General features: G+C 52.4%; 8 protein-coding genes across 8 annotated transcripts; 4 read left to right on the top strand and 4 right to left on the bottom strand.

Moving 5' to 3' along the window:
* Positions 1-91: 91 nt before the first annotated feature.
* Positions 92-1,604, top strand: M409DRAFT_19411 (uncharacterized protein; the record flags this gene model as incomplete). Its single annotated transcript, XM_033804920.1, has 2 exons — positions 92-490; positions 543-1,604. 2 exons carry the CDS (start codon positions 92-94, stop codon positions 1,602-1,604), a joined length of 1,461 nt encoding a protein of 486 aa, XP_033671483.1.
* Positions 1,605-1,735: 131 nt separating this feature from the next.
* Positions 1,736-2,792, bottom strand: M409DRAFT_64290 (carbohydrate esterase family 5 protein; the record flags this gene model as incomplete). Its single annotated transcript, XM_033816007.1, has 5 exons — positions 1,736-1,836; positions 1,886-1,958; positions 2,011-2,193; positions 2,243-2,521; positions 2,778-2,792. 5 exons carry the CDS (start codon positions 2,790-2,792, stop codon positions 1,736-1,738), a joined length of 651 nt encoding a protein of 216 aa, XP_033671484.1.
* Positions 2,793-3,330: 538 nt separating this feature from the next.
* On the top strand, positions 3,331-4,112 carry M409DRAFT_35899 (glycoside hydrolase family 11 protein; the record flags this gene model as incomplete). Its single annotated transcript, XM_033810467.1, has 3 exons — positions 3,331-3,611; positions 3,662-3,751; positions 3,803-4,112. 3 exons carry the CDS (start codon positions 3,331-3,333, stop codon positions 4,110-4,112), a joined length of 681 nt encoding a protein of 226 aa, XP_033671485.1.
* Positions 4,113-4,372: 260 nt separating this feature from the next.
* M409DRAFT_19414 (uncharacterized protein) lies at positions 4,373-5,686 on the bottom strand (the record flags this gene model as incomplete). Its single annotated transcript, XM_033804921.1, has 1 exon — positions 4,373-5,686. The coding sequence occupies one exon, from the start codon at positions 5,684-5,686 to the stop codon at positions 4,373-4,375; it is 1,314 nt and encodes a 437-aa protein (XP_033671486.1).
* Positions 5,687-6,132: 446 nt separating this feature from the next.
* Positions 6,133-6,737, top strand: M409DRAFT_19415 (uncharacterized protein; the record flags this gene model as incomplete). Its single annotated transcript, XM_033804922.1, has 2 exons — positions 6,133-6,522; positions 6,576-6,737. 2 exons carry the CDS (start codon positions 6,133-6,135, stop codon positions 6,735-6,737), a joined length of 552 nt encoding a protein of 183 aa, XP_033671487.1.
* Positions 6,738-6,764: 27 nt separating this feature from the next.
* M409DRAFT_19416 (uncharacterized protein) lies at positions 6,765-8,012 on the bottom strand (the record flags this gene model as incomplete). The annotated part of the gene is made up of 6 exons (XM_033804923.1): positions 6,765-7,068; positions 7,123-7,190; positions 7,253-7,570; positions 7,627-7,712; positions 7,768-7,804; positions 7,866-8,012. The coding sequence occupies 6 exons, from the start codon at positions 8,010-8,012 to the stop codon at positions 6,765-6,767; spliced, it is 960 nt and encodes a 319-aa protein (XP_033671488.1).
* Positions 8,013-8,396: 384 nt separating this feature from the next.
* Positions 8,397-9,431, top strand: M409DRAFT_64279 (uncharacterized protein; the record flags this gene model as incomplete). The annotated part of the gene is made up of 2 exons (XM_033816002.1): positions 8,397-8,415; positions 8,512-9,431. 2 exons carry the CDS (start codon positions 8,397-8,399, stop codon positions 9,429-9,431), a joined length of 939 nt encoding a protein of 312 aa, XP_033671489.1.
* A 279-nt stretch (positions 9,432-9,710) lies between these two features.
* M409DRAFT_64280 (uncharacterized protein) lies at positions 9,711-12,039 on the bottom strand (the record flags this gene model as incomplete). Its single annotated transcript, XM_033816003.1, has 2 exons — positions 9,711-11,165; positions 11,215-12,039. 2 exons carry the CDS (start codon positions 12,037-12,039, stop codon positions 9,711-9,713), a joined length of 2,280 nt encoding a protein of 759 aa, XP_033671490.1.
* Positions 12,040-12,613: the final 574 nt, after the last annotated feature.

A 12,613-nucleotide genomic window follows, 5' to 3' on the forward strand; every position in this document is an offset into this window, starting at 1 on the left:
ATCACTGTGATATCGACTTCCTTATTTGTACCAACATCGTCTACTCTACCTCACACGAAAGCAACGAACATCATCAGAGACCAGTCGCGTTATGGCTCCCTCTGACTTGTCAAGAATACAAGCGTCGGCCATCGATGGCCGCATGCACACAATCTACCACAGACAAGAACAGCTCGAGAGACTCTGCAAATCTCTTGTGGACCACGTCAACGAGATAAAAGAAGCCATATCCGCCGACTATGGCTACTCGCCTGCCGAAGTCGCTGTAGAGTACCATCTAGTTCTGACAGCAGTGAAGAAGTACTATGGACTGCTCAAACCCAAAGAGGTCCACGAGGAGGAGTATCTTATCGCCAATGGCAAGGACGCTGCGGATCGCAGAGTACCTGCTGGTATTATCTATATCGAACCGACACTACATACGACGTTCTATTCGGTGGTAGTCCCCTTGGCGGCGGCATTCGCTGCTGGGAATTGTGCGATCGTGCTGGTGAGTGTGGACTACAGTCTTTCTTAAAATTCGACACTGACTTGTGGTGAAGCTAGAGAACAATCACCGGACACTTTCGCGACTCTTGAGACAACTCCTGACCGAAGCTCTCGACGCCGATGTGTTTGCCGTTGCGAGCTCGCCGATCAAAGACGAAACTCTCTTGAGCAATGCAGTCTGCGTTCTGCAGAACGGGGTCCAGAACGAGCAGCCCAGAATGAATCAACTCACGCACTTCGAACAAGCACATGTTGTCGCAGTGGTTGATCGCACAGCCGACGTTCAGACAGCCGCAAGGGAATTGGTCGCCGCGAGATTCAGCTTCAGGGGTAGCAGTCCGTATGCCCCCGACGTTGTCCTTGTAAATGAATTCAGAAAGAAAGATTTCCTTCAAGCCGTAATCGGCGAGTGCATCAACCTGGGCAGCGGAGTGGAAATGAATGGACAGATCAAAGGGAAAACACCATCATCCAATTTGGTCAACGAACGTTTAAGCAGTCTGGAAAAGCTTGATCCAGAACTTCGAACAATCATCCAAGAAGCTAAATTCGCCGTAGTCGATGTCACCTCAAGAGACCCCCTACTTCAGCAGAGGATGACAGCCCCTATCTTGGCAGTCCACGCAGTGAAAAGCCTCGACGACGCGATCGACCTCATTGGCAGCCGATCAGAGAAGCCATCACTCGCAGCATACCATTTTGGCAGTCCTGCAGCCGGCAAATACCTATCGCAGTTTGTGAACGCAAATATCTCGGCCATAAACCACATCCCACGAGAGCTCCTTGTCGGTCCAGCATTCCCCATCGGCCAGCCAGTTGACCTCACCGATCGATACCCACTGGATCTGTTTACGGTACCGAGGCCGGCATACATCAATTCTCTGAAGACCGCAGAAGAACTTTCGAAAGCTTTGATCGGTTCGAATAATCCGACAGCACAGAAGCTGTTGGCGGATGCTACGAAGCCGCTTGTCGAGTTGAAGAGGCATCCGGGTGGAAGCATGGGATTCTTTGAGGTGGGCTTTTTGATGAATGCTGGAATTATCTTGGCTAGTACTTTGACGGTGTCTGCTACGGGGTTGGTTTGGTGGTGGAGGTACACAAGGCCGATTTGAGGGATGGTTGTACCGTGTGTGAGTTGCATTGATCGATCAAAATGAAAGTTTCGCCCATAGTGGCTAGACAAAGCATACCGCCTAGGTGGAATGCAGTTCCCAAGATTGTCAATGTTCAGAGTCGTTGTATTTTAGCCAAGCTTGCTCTTCACAAAAGCCAAGGCATTCGAGCCATACTCATTGCCGTACCCCTGATGCGTGGTTGCGTTGTTGCCATTGCAGCAGTATGGATCTACTCAATAAGTCAACGAGACCCCGAACGCACGACCGATTGTACTCACCAAGCGCATCACAGTAAGACCGAATCTTCGACTGATAAGACGGGCATGTGAACCCACTCGGTCGAGGATCGAACTATACCATCATCAGATATAGCTCTACTTGAATCGGTGACTGTGTCACTTACACCACCAGCAGTACAAGTTCCAACATGGAATGACGACTCTGCGGGTGAGTTACGTGGATTACCAGCCCAGATCACCGCCTTGATCGCACTGGCTGCTGAACTCGAGATCAAAGAATTGGTATAGGTGACGCCTTGATTGGGATCACCGCCACCGCAGAGTGCATTGTCTCCGATTTGAGCGCCCTTGTAACTGTCAACCTCAACGGAGTCCAAAGACGTTGTCCAGACTTACCTGTGAGTACCCAACAACAACCAGCTTCGCACTTGGGCATTGCTTATTGAAAGCATTGATCTGGTTCGCGATGTTCTGTGTTCCTTGTTGGACAGAAGAGGCATAGCTATCACCGCCTGCGGCTGGGTAGTTGATAGCTTCGGATGTTGAGCCTGGGTAAGCTTTGAGGATTGCGTTGACGAAGGTGCTAGAAGAACCGTAGCCGGCAGCAGCGGTGGTCTCGCGAGCGCCGAAGACGTGGATGTTGGGGCAGCTCTGGCGGCCGTTCAGGGTTGCTGCCTGAGTGAGAGATGTAAAGAGAACAAGAGGTTGGATGGTGGCGAGAAGATGCATCTCGGTGGTGAGAAGATGTTAAAAAAATGCAAGTGAAAGATGAGGCTCCCAAGTACGAGATTTCAAGACTGTCAGGATGTTCGCTTGGGGGTTGGAGAAAGATCTGATGTACCTGAGACTCCAGGTCATACACACTTGTCAGATTATTGAATTGCAATTAGCCTGAAACTCCTCTTTCGCTTGATCCAGATCGCAGACAAACGTTATGCTCGGCCATTGACTGCTTTTGACAGCACCATTCAGGTAGTGGTCAAAATTTCCTTCGGCTATAAGGATGCTGGCCAGTTTCCATAGCTGACAAAACGCGAACATGTGCTGTTGAACACGTCTGGGGATGCTCTTGATAGATTCAGCCTGATACTCGCAGCAGCGAAACTGATCTCGTGTCGGGGTCGAAAAGTATATTAGCGAAAGGCAAGTAGGATGAGATGCTGGAGCAAGGCAATACCTTTATAAGTTGGAAAGAATAATTGGGTGGCTAAAGAGCAAGCAGAGAAAGCACCTTCCCATTCCGGGAGAAGGAACGGCCCCAAACTTAAGCCTAGATGCAGCACCACTGTGAGAGCTACAGTGGTCGACTTTAGCCTGAATGACAATACTGCTCGTCAACGCGAAACAATGTCCTCGGACTTGAGGAAAAGGTGATCGTCAGGCTAATTATGGCCTTCGGCCACGACATATAATTTGATCATCAAAGTTGACATCCTCCTACCAGGTAGTCACAAACGAACAAACTGCCTTCGCCTCGTTGCAACATGTTCTCCAGATCTGTCCTGATCACTCTTGCAGTGGCTTTGGGAGCTCTCGCCACCCCCATCACCTTCATTGACGATTTTCACGACTCCAGCGTCTCCGGTCTCGATGCGCGTTCCACATCACCTGGAACAGGCACCAACAATGGCTACTACTATTCCTTCTACACCGACGGTGGCGGCAACGTGACGTACAACAATGGTGCGAAAGGCTCGTATACTACTCAATGGACCAACTGCGGGAACTTTGTTGCTGGCAAGGGGTGGAATCCAGGGAGTGCGAGGTAAGAGCCAGAAGATGCGGTTGAATTGCATTAGACTGACGATGATGTAGAACAATCAACTACTCCGGCACATTTAGCCCAAGTGGAAATGCCTACCTGAGCGTCTACGGCTGGACCACAGACCCCTTGGTCGAGTACTAGTATGATCTGCTCATATCTGACCTCAAGCGACGCCCACTGACAACCCACAGCATTGTCGAATCCTACGGCACGTACAACCCCTCCACAGGCTTGACCTACAAAGGTCAAGTTAGCAGCGACGGCGGCACTTACAACATTTACACTGCAACCCGCACCAACGCCCCTTCGATCATTGGCACAGCGACCTTCACGCAGTACTGGTCGATTAGAAGCAGCAAGCGTGTTGATGGTACTGTGACTGTAGGGAACCACTTCAATGCGTGGAAGAAGTATGGGATGAATTTGGGGACGCAGAATTATCAGATTGTGGCGACGGAGGGATATCAGAGTAGTGGGTCTTATTCCATCACTGTGTCTTGATTGAAAAAGTTTGGAAGTTGAGTACCAGATGGAAGTACAATCGGCTTCTCTGATGTAAATGAATAGGGCAATTCAGTAATGCTTCTTTGTGGTCGGGAATAGCGAATCATGATAATAAGAGACAGTAAGGCTACAACACGCAAATTCTATTACAGTCTGCCTTTGATAGCATGCAGAGTCATGATACTGTACTGATCGACCAACCCCAGCTTAAACTCCACAGCCACATCACGCACCCTTGTCTGGTTCCTGGCTTGATGTTAATTTTCATTCCACTTGAACCTGCTCAGCGTGGCCCATTTCGATTCCTCCCTTGATAGCTTCCAATCTGTACCCTTCAAGTCGATTTTCAGCATTGGTACTCGGTCTAGAGTAATCTTGTCCAGTGCCTGAAACCGTGTGTCGTGGATCAACCCGGTCAGCTGTAAGTCATAGTACGCTTTCATCTTTGCACGTGTGTTTAGCGTGTCGGATGACCAGACGTACAAGGTCTTCAAAGACGGTGGGAGCAAGTCGGGTAAAGGAAGCTGGTCTCCGACAGAGAGCTCGCTATCGCACAGGCTGTCGAATGGCAAAGTGAGTGTCTTGAGCCGCGACAATGAACTGAGGTCGCCAATTGTGCCGATGGGAAGATCTTCATCTTCCTCGCAGTCGGAGATGTCGATGGACAGAGACACCAGTTTCGCTCCGAATTTCCGCAACACACCTCCCCATCGATCATAATCACCGAGTAGCGAGATGAAGGAGAATCCCCATTCTATCTGGAGGTCGTTAACATCCGGACATACGGCGAGCAGCTTTCCCAGACCTTCCTCTTCGAGCAAAGCTTGCCTGAGTTGCAGGCTCTTGATGGGAGAGCGTATGGCCGGTATTTCGTGTTCATCACAGTTGAGCACCCAGCAGCTTAATTTCCTCAATGCAGGCAGACATAGGAGTGGCGTAATTGTGATCAGCTCAAGGCCGCCAGATTCAGATGTATTCAATTCGACATGGCGGAGACATCGAAAGCCTGCAAATCCCAAATTCGCAGCTGCAGACTCGGCAGCTTGAGCGAGAAAATGTTGTATCCAGTAGTTGTCAAGTGGCCCAGGAAGCTTTGCATGAAGGTACTCGAGCTTTGAGCAGAGAGAGAGCAGCATTGTAAACTCCGCATCCTTGGAACCTGCAACGAGGTCGGCATGCAGCCTGTGTCGTAGCTCTTGTGATGCTGGAAGCCCCTTGGCTAAGCCTTGAATGACATGGGCCTCGGTGGCCGACAATGAAGAGTGTTTCTCATCCTCCTCTTCTTCGTACGACAGCCAGTCTGGAACGGTGATTTCGCGTACGAAACGGGCAAGGTGAGGCTGTTTCGAGACGAGGCGAAGTAGAGATCGAACTTGTGACCAGCGACGCTTTTCGAAGTTCAGGGTCTGCAGCATAACAGGCTGTGCGATCCGTCTGAGCGCCTTGTTGGCCAGCGAGAGGCTTCTGAGAGTGGCCAGCAAGGTATTATCGATTTCGCGGCAGCTGGTATAGCCCCAGGGGCACAGATTCTCGCAGATGAGCTGGAGTAGCTCTTCGGGCAGCTGCTTCATGCTGGGCGGTTCGGAGCCGGTGTTGGCGTTGGTGAAGCATGAAATGGTTCTGGTGTTGTTTGTTTGACTTGTGAAGTGAGATTAGGAAAGAGCTTATGTAACCTTCATCACAAGCGCGTGTGGCAGGGGAGACCCTGGCCGCTAGCGTCTGTGCGCAAGTGAATGAGGAAGGAGCAGCTTACCCTCAACGTCACCTCAACTGTTCCGCGCAGAACCTGGCATGTTGGACATCAACACCTCCAAGAAGTCCACCAAGTATGCAGCAGCGACTGGACACGACCTGCAGCCACACGTTGATTATGCCAGGCGCCAGGATTCAAGACCAAGCGCTCTTGCCGCCGAGTGAGGCACAGTCAAAACGATGACCTCTCTTGAAAGCCATTCACTTGGGCATTCTCTTTCTCCTGGTCTGTACCGACCCATAGTCAATCTGAATCCCTAACGAAATGCCCACCCGCCCAATCTACCTCCTCAAGATCCGCCCCTCGCCTCGCCAGAGAGCACATTTCTGCACCTTCATCCCCTACCCAGAACACGCATCCCACGACCCAAGCAACAAAGCCGAAGAATGCAGAGGCACAAAGATCCATGTCATCGGCACACCCCTGGCCATGAGCTTGCAATTCCAATCGAACTTTCCTTGTCACAAAGAGCATGACCTGGAGGCTGTGGTAAGACTGGGAGACGTCGATGACAGTTTAATTGTGGACATATTCCCGACGAAAGATGAGGGTGGAAGAGTTCTGGAGAGAACAGAGCCATCGGGAAGACTCGAGCGGGAGGCAACCAGCATCAGGCCTCCAAGGGGAGGGAATGTTCTGGCGCTGGTGGACGATGTAAGTATTCCCTTCATAATTCCCATCTATGTTGCTGAAATAGCTTCCCTGAGGTCACGAACCGGAGATGCCAAGAGTGGACTATGGACTACCTGCGACATTTGGTAAAGAAAGGCTTGCTTGATGCTAGTGCTGTCGATATTGCGCAAGCCGAAAGAGACCCGCCGGGCTTTGGCATTGGTCTTCGTCCTGTTGGCGGGGAAGCTCTATGGTGACCATATCAGAACCTGTCTCAGCATATCCTAGGGAATAGAGCCTTCAATGCTAGGCTTCTGAACAACCTCTTCCACAGTATGATTCACGCTCTCGTGGTCAACATCAGATCCACTCGAACGCCTGCTCCCATCATCTTTCAACCTCAGCCCCCGATGCAGTCCCTCCAATACTGTCTTCGCAGAGTTCGACGTAAAGATGAACCAAAGTAGAGGCAAGTTCACCACCGTGATACTCATCCCGGTCTCCAGAACGCCAACGTACAGAGTTTGTCGACCAGGTCCTTTGGCAGTGGTGAAAATCACAATGCGTGCGATTGAAGCTCCGAGTCCACTATTTCGAAGGTCAGTCATGCGACGCTATGGACTGCTTCAAGATAAAACTCACACGCAAGCCAGGAGAAACACCCCAACGATCGAAAGCTTCTTCGCGATCGTTGTGTGAAGAGCCAGGATCTATATTCAATCTCATTCAGTACGCATTCCCTATAGATGATATCGTCGATCGAGGAACTCACACTCGGAATGGGCATCAACAAAACCCAAAGATCAAGCAAGAAATCCGACCAAGCCAACCCCTTCGCCCAGACCGGGGTCAGATCACAGTATTTCGTAAAGTCGCCATCGCAAAAGGCTGAGAAGTGCGAGCGACATTGCAGCAAGGACAGAATATCAAACGCGACATACCACGCCGCTATGATGCCCACTGTGGCGAAGATGAGGATGTTGAAGAGGCTGATTCCGTGGAGACCGAAGAGACGGCGGTAGAGGAAGAGGGCGGAGACTTTGGCGCAAGCGAGGGTGTTCATGATCATGAAGTCGTAGGCGAGGGAGATCTTATTCGAAGAAGTTAACGAGTGGTAGGGATCGATTTGGAAGAGACCGCACGTACCTGTACTGAGGGTTTCGCTCTCGCAGCGACTTGCTCCGGAGTGAGGGAGTGATCTGTGTCGTACCCGACGGTCTTCAGGACGGCCACTAGATTCTCATCAGCCCGGTATGACTCTGAACTTTGTGAGTAGACTCCGCTTACGCTCGATTGCCAGCGCCGCAGCGGCAGTGTACGTGACCTATGGCCAGAGCACAGCCTTATCAGCCTCGCCTCACATTCAAAGAAAGGGCAATACTCACAACACCAAACAATGCACTCCAGTCATCGACTCCCAGGAAAGAGCTCTGACGACTGCGACCGTAGAGCCTCAGTCCTACTGAAATAGTCGAGAGTCCGATGAACGAGCCGCAGACGGCGAAAAGACCAGCGGTCGAAGTGGCGGACATATCGACAGTGTTCAACGAAACGAAAAGCGAAGTCGTAGCCCGTAGAGACAGAGAGAAAGACGATTCATCCCAAAGAAGAAGAAAAATCAAAGTACATCTCTCATCCGATGATACAAGCACGCGTGGAGCTTACACACCCACAATGATCGACGCGGACTTTGCAGTAGCCCTGCAGTTGTCTGCGGACGATCTCCTGTACGTGTTGACTAGCCTGCAAGCAAGAGGCATAGATTGCGAAACAAATGCAGTATGCACTGCTTCATAGTTCGCACCGAGCAGATTTTCTGCTTCTTTCGCGGAAAAGGGTAGGTAGTGGTCTTCGTAAGGAGCTGATTGCGCGAAGGATCCAGCTTTGTGACTTCTTAGATACCGGAGACATTGGACATGTACAGAGCAACTTGCGGTATCTGAGAAGCCATTGAATCTCACTGTTCACAATCGTTGAGCAATCTGATCTATTTCACGAAAATGCCCCCTCCACTCCCCCAACCCACATAAGATGGCACCATCCCCTTCCCCCTCCCCTCCTCCCCAAGCACAACAAGCCAAACCGCCTACAAAATCTTCGGCTCCCTCACCTCCCCCTCCCTCTCCCCACCCCTCATAATCCTCCACGGCGGCCCCGGCTCCGCGGACGAATACACCCTCCCCCTCACAGCCCTGCACACCCTCTCCACCACCCCCATAATCCTCTACGACCAAATCGGCTGCGGCGCCTCCACGCACCACCCCTCCGCACCAGCCACCTTCTGGACCGTCGACCTCTTCGTCGCGGAGCTAGAGAACCTTCTCCAGCACTTCGATTTGAAGGAATACGATATCCTCGGCCACAGTTTCGGCGGGATCCTCACCATCGCGCTCGCCGCGAAGCAACCCCCCGGTCTCCGCCGACTAATCCTCGCGAGCGCGTCGGTGGATGGGGAACTCTTCTTCCAAGGCCTCCAGCGCCTCAAGACACACCTCACCCTCCGCTCACAACTCGCCATCGACACCGCTGTGGAAAAAGGAGACTTCACCAACCGGGGGTACCTCGCCGCCCTTACGGAATTCCAACGAACCTTCCTCTGTCGTGCCCCAGATCCCTATCCACCTCCTTTGCTGGAGCCAAATTTCCGGCATCAGAAGGAAAATCCTGAGATTCGACGGGCGATGCAGGGGCTTTCGCCTTTCGTCTATGATGGCTTTCTGAGGCGGTATAGCAGTATCCCCTTACTGCACAAGATTCAAGTCCCGACGTTAATCTTCAACGGCGAGTTTGATACGACGCAGGACGAAGCGACGTACCCGTTGTTTGAGGGGATTGACAAGGTGCGGTGGGTGACGTTGAGCGGGGCGAGTCATATGCCGTTTTTGGATTCGGAGGAGATGTTGGAGAGGGTGTTGGGTTTGGTGGGAGGATTTTTGATGCAGGGGAAATAAGGAACAAGGGGTTGAGGAGTCCGAGAGGGAAACGAAGGGAGAAGTGTTGCGAGATTGATCGTTGCAGCAACATCAGCAAGATAAAGTACTCCAGTTTGTGTGTCTGCTATCATCAGGTTCAGTGGAGACAAGCGTGTAGACTAGAGGAAGAAACCCAGTACACGTGCTCCAGCACTTGATGCACTCATCACTGTCCTTACTCCCGTCATCCCATCATCCACGCCATGCACACACCCCCAGCCCACCCCTACCTGACGCCATGCTCGTTTCCTACACCGTTTATGCTGACAGCGAGCTGTCGATCCTCCTCTCATCCCTCACTCTAGTCAACAACTCCACGGCCCTGTCGACAGGGATCAGCTCTCCCATCTTCTGTGTAGCGGGATCATCACGATTTCTGATGTTGACCGATCGCGACTCCTTCTCCTGCGCGCCAACCACGAAGATGAAGTTGTATTGCTGAAGCTGTCCAGTGCGGATCTTCTTCTGCATGGTGTTGCCGGAAATGTCAACGTCGACGTGCATCTTCTGGGCACGGAACAGCTGCTGTAGCTCCAGTACGTAGTCATTGACAGCAGGCATGACTGGTACGATGAGGATTTGACGAGGTGAGAGCCAAAATGGCCACTTGCCGCCGAAGTGCTCTGTCAAGATGGCGATGAAGCGCTCGAACGATCCGTAGATGGCGCGGTGAATCATGACAGGGCGTGCACAGCCTGGAGTGAGCTCGCGACGGTAAGAGTCGATCTTGGGCATGGCGTTTGGGTCAGCCTTCGCGCCATCAGCGCCAGCCTCGGGGGCGGGTGCACTGCGGATTGGAAGGGACTCCTCCTTTGGCTTGTCTTCTTTGGGCTTTTCTGCTGACTTGTCGCCGTTGACCTCTGGCTTGACGGCTGAAGCTTGCTCTTCTGTGCGGTATTCAAGATTGAACTGCTGTGGCAGCTGGAAGTCGAGCTGGATAGTAGCGCACTGGAACTCACGCTTGAGAGCATCACTGATGGTGACATCGATCTTGGGGCCGTAGAAGGCACCGTCGCCTGGGTTCAGCTCCCATGGAGTGCCAGTCTGTTCTTTGAACTCGTCGAGAGCGCTGGAAAGCTGGGCTTCTGCTCGCTCCCAAGTAGAAACATCACCAAGATGACCTTCGGGCATGGTGGACAGCTTCATGCGGAATTTGAAGCCGAACAAGCCGTAAACGGCCATCATGAAGTCGAAAAGTGCCTTGATCTCCTGCTCGACCTGGTTCTCTGCGCAGAAGATGTGGGTGTCGTCCTGGACGAAGCGTCGGACTCTGGTCAAGCCCGTGAGCGCTCCTGAGGCTTCGTTACGGTGGAGGATACCGAAGTCAGCAATACGCATAGGGAGCTCTCGGTAGCTTCGCTCGCGGTGACCAAAGAGGAGACAGTGACCGGGGCAGTTCATGGGCTTCAACGCCCAGGTGTCCTTCTCCACATCGAAGGTGAACATGTCTTCGTGGTAATGCTGCCAATGACCAGACTGCTTCCACAGGGCGGAGTTGTACATGTTTGGGGAGCCGACCTCCTGGTAGCCACGCTCCCAGTACTGTTCACGGATATAAGATTGGAGGGCGTTGTAGATGATCATACCATGTGGAAGGAAGAAAGCAGAGCCGGGCGACATCTGGTGGAAGAAGAAGAGTTCCTGCTCCTGGCCGAGCTTGCGGTGGTCTCGCTTCGCAGCTTCGGCGAGTAGTGCCTTGTGCTCTTCGAGTTGCTAGAAACAATCAGTAAAGCTGTGTATAAGGAAGAGTGGGTTTGGTTACCTTCTTATCAGGAAATGAGACACCGTAGATACGCTGCAGACTGTCGTTCTTTGCATCACCGAGAAAGTAACTGGCCGAGTTCTTCATGATATCGAATGCCTTGATCCTACCAGTGTGAGGAACGTGAGGACCCCTGCACAGATCGATGAGGGGACCGCATCGATAGACGGTGGTGCGAGTGCCGTCTGGGATCTTGTCCTGGATGATGTGCTGCTTGTACTTATTGTAGGCAAACATCTCAAGCAAATCCTCTTTGCTCAGCTCAAGCCTCTCGAACGGCTGTTTCTCCTTGATCGCCTTCTCAGCAATCTGCTTCAAGGGCTTGTGGTCCGCCTCGGTGACAGCAGCCATTTCAGGAAGAGCCATTTCGTAGTAGAAACCATCGTCGACGGGTGGGCCAATGCATAGCGCGCATCCGAACCTCCTCTCAGCTGCTTCACCCAGGATATGCGCACTACTGTGCCAGAAGACTTTCTTTCCCTCAGGGTGCTCAAAGTCGAGCAATTCCAGCTTACAGCTCTTCTCCAGTGGGCGGTCCAGGTCCCACAGCTCACCGTCCACTCGAGCGATCACGGTGCGTTCAAACAACGACTTGGAGATCTCCCTGGCGATCTGATTTGGGGTGGTCTCCCAGCTCTTGCCCTCCTTTTTGCTGCCATTCTCCAGCGTCACCTCAATGTCCTCACGTGGCTGCTTCGCCCTCCATTCGTCCTGCTCGGCTTTTCGCTTGTCGAAGAGAGCGTTCCTCGTGGCGAAGAAGTCGGGGGGTGGGTTGAGTTCGAGTGAGCGGGCCTCGCCGCCTTCTTTCGGGGCTTTGGGTGCCATTTTGGTGTGTGAAGAGCAAGATCGAAAAGCGCACGCCGCGCGGAAGGTGGTTGTTCTTGTATGCAGCAGTTGTGATTCAGTCACTCGCGCCAGACGAATGAATCGAGCGTGCATACAATACAGCCGTGGAAGGAGCGACCTGAATGTGAGTGAATGTTAGGTGACTGTTCCAATGTGTTACTCAGAGGGCTCCCTGGATTTTGTCTTCGGAGCTGCAGGAGCATGGGCGCTAGTCTCCGCTCCCGCACACAAGCTTCATGGCCCGTGCCAACCCCGCCATGACTTTCACTTCCATCATCGTTCGTTCCCTATCGTCTCGTTTCCATACCAACATCTTCCTGGATAGTACGCCTGGTCTCAAACATCTATCAGAAACGAAAAAATGCTCGCCCGTCCAGCTCGTGGCCATTGCCCGACCAATCATCCCTTCGTGGGCGACATCGAAGAGCGCACCAAACGATTCATCACTATTGAACACCGAAGGGATGCCTCCAGCCTGGCAAAGTGCCACTCTCAATGGCAGTCGACCCTCTTCTGCCTGCCGACAGAGATCCGTGATATCATTTATAACTAC

This window comes from Zasmidium cellare (assembly GCF_010093935.1).
Source record: "Zasmidium cellare ATCC 36951 unplaced genomic scaffold M409scaffold_7, whole genome shotgun sequence".
NCBI classification, from domain to species: Eukaryota; Fungi; Ascomycota; class Dothideomycetes; order Mycosphaerellales; family Mycosphaerellaceae; genus Zasmidium; species Zasmidium cellare.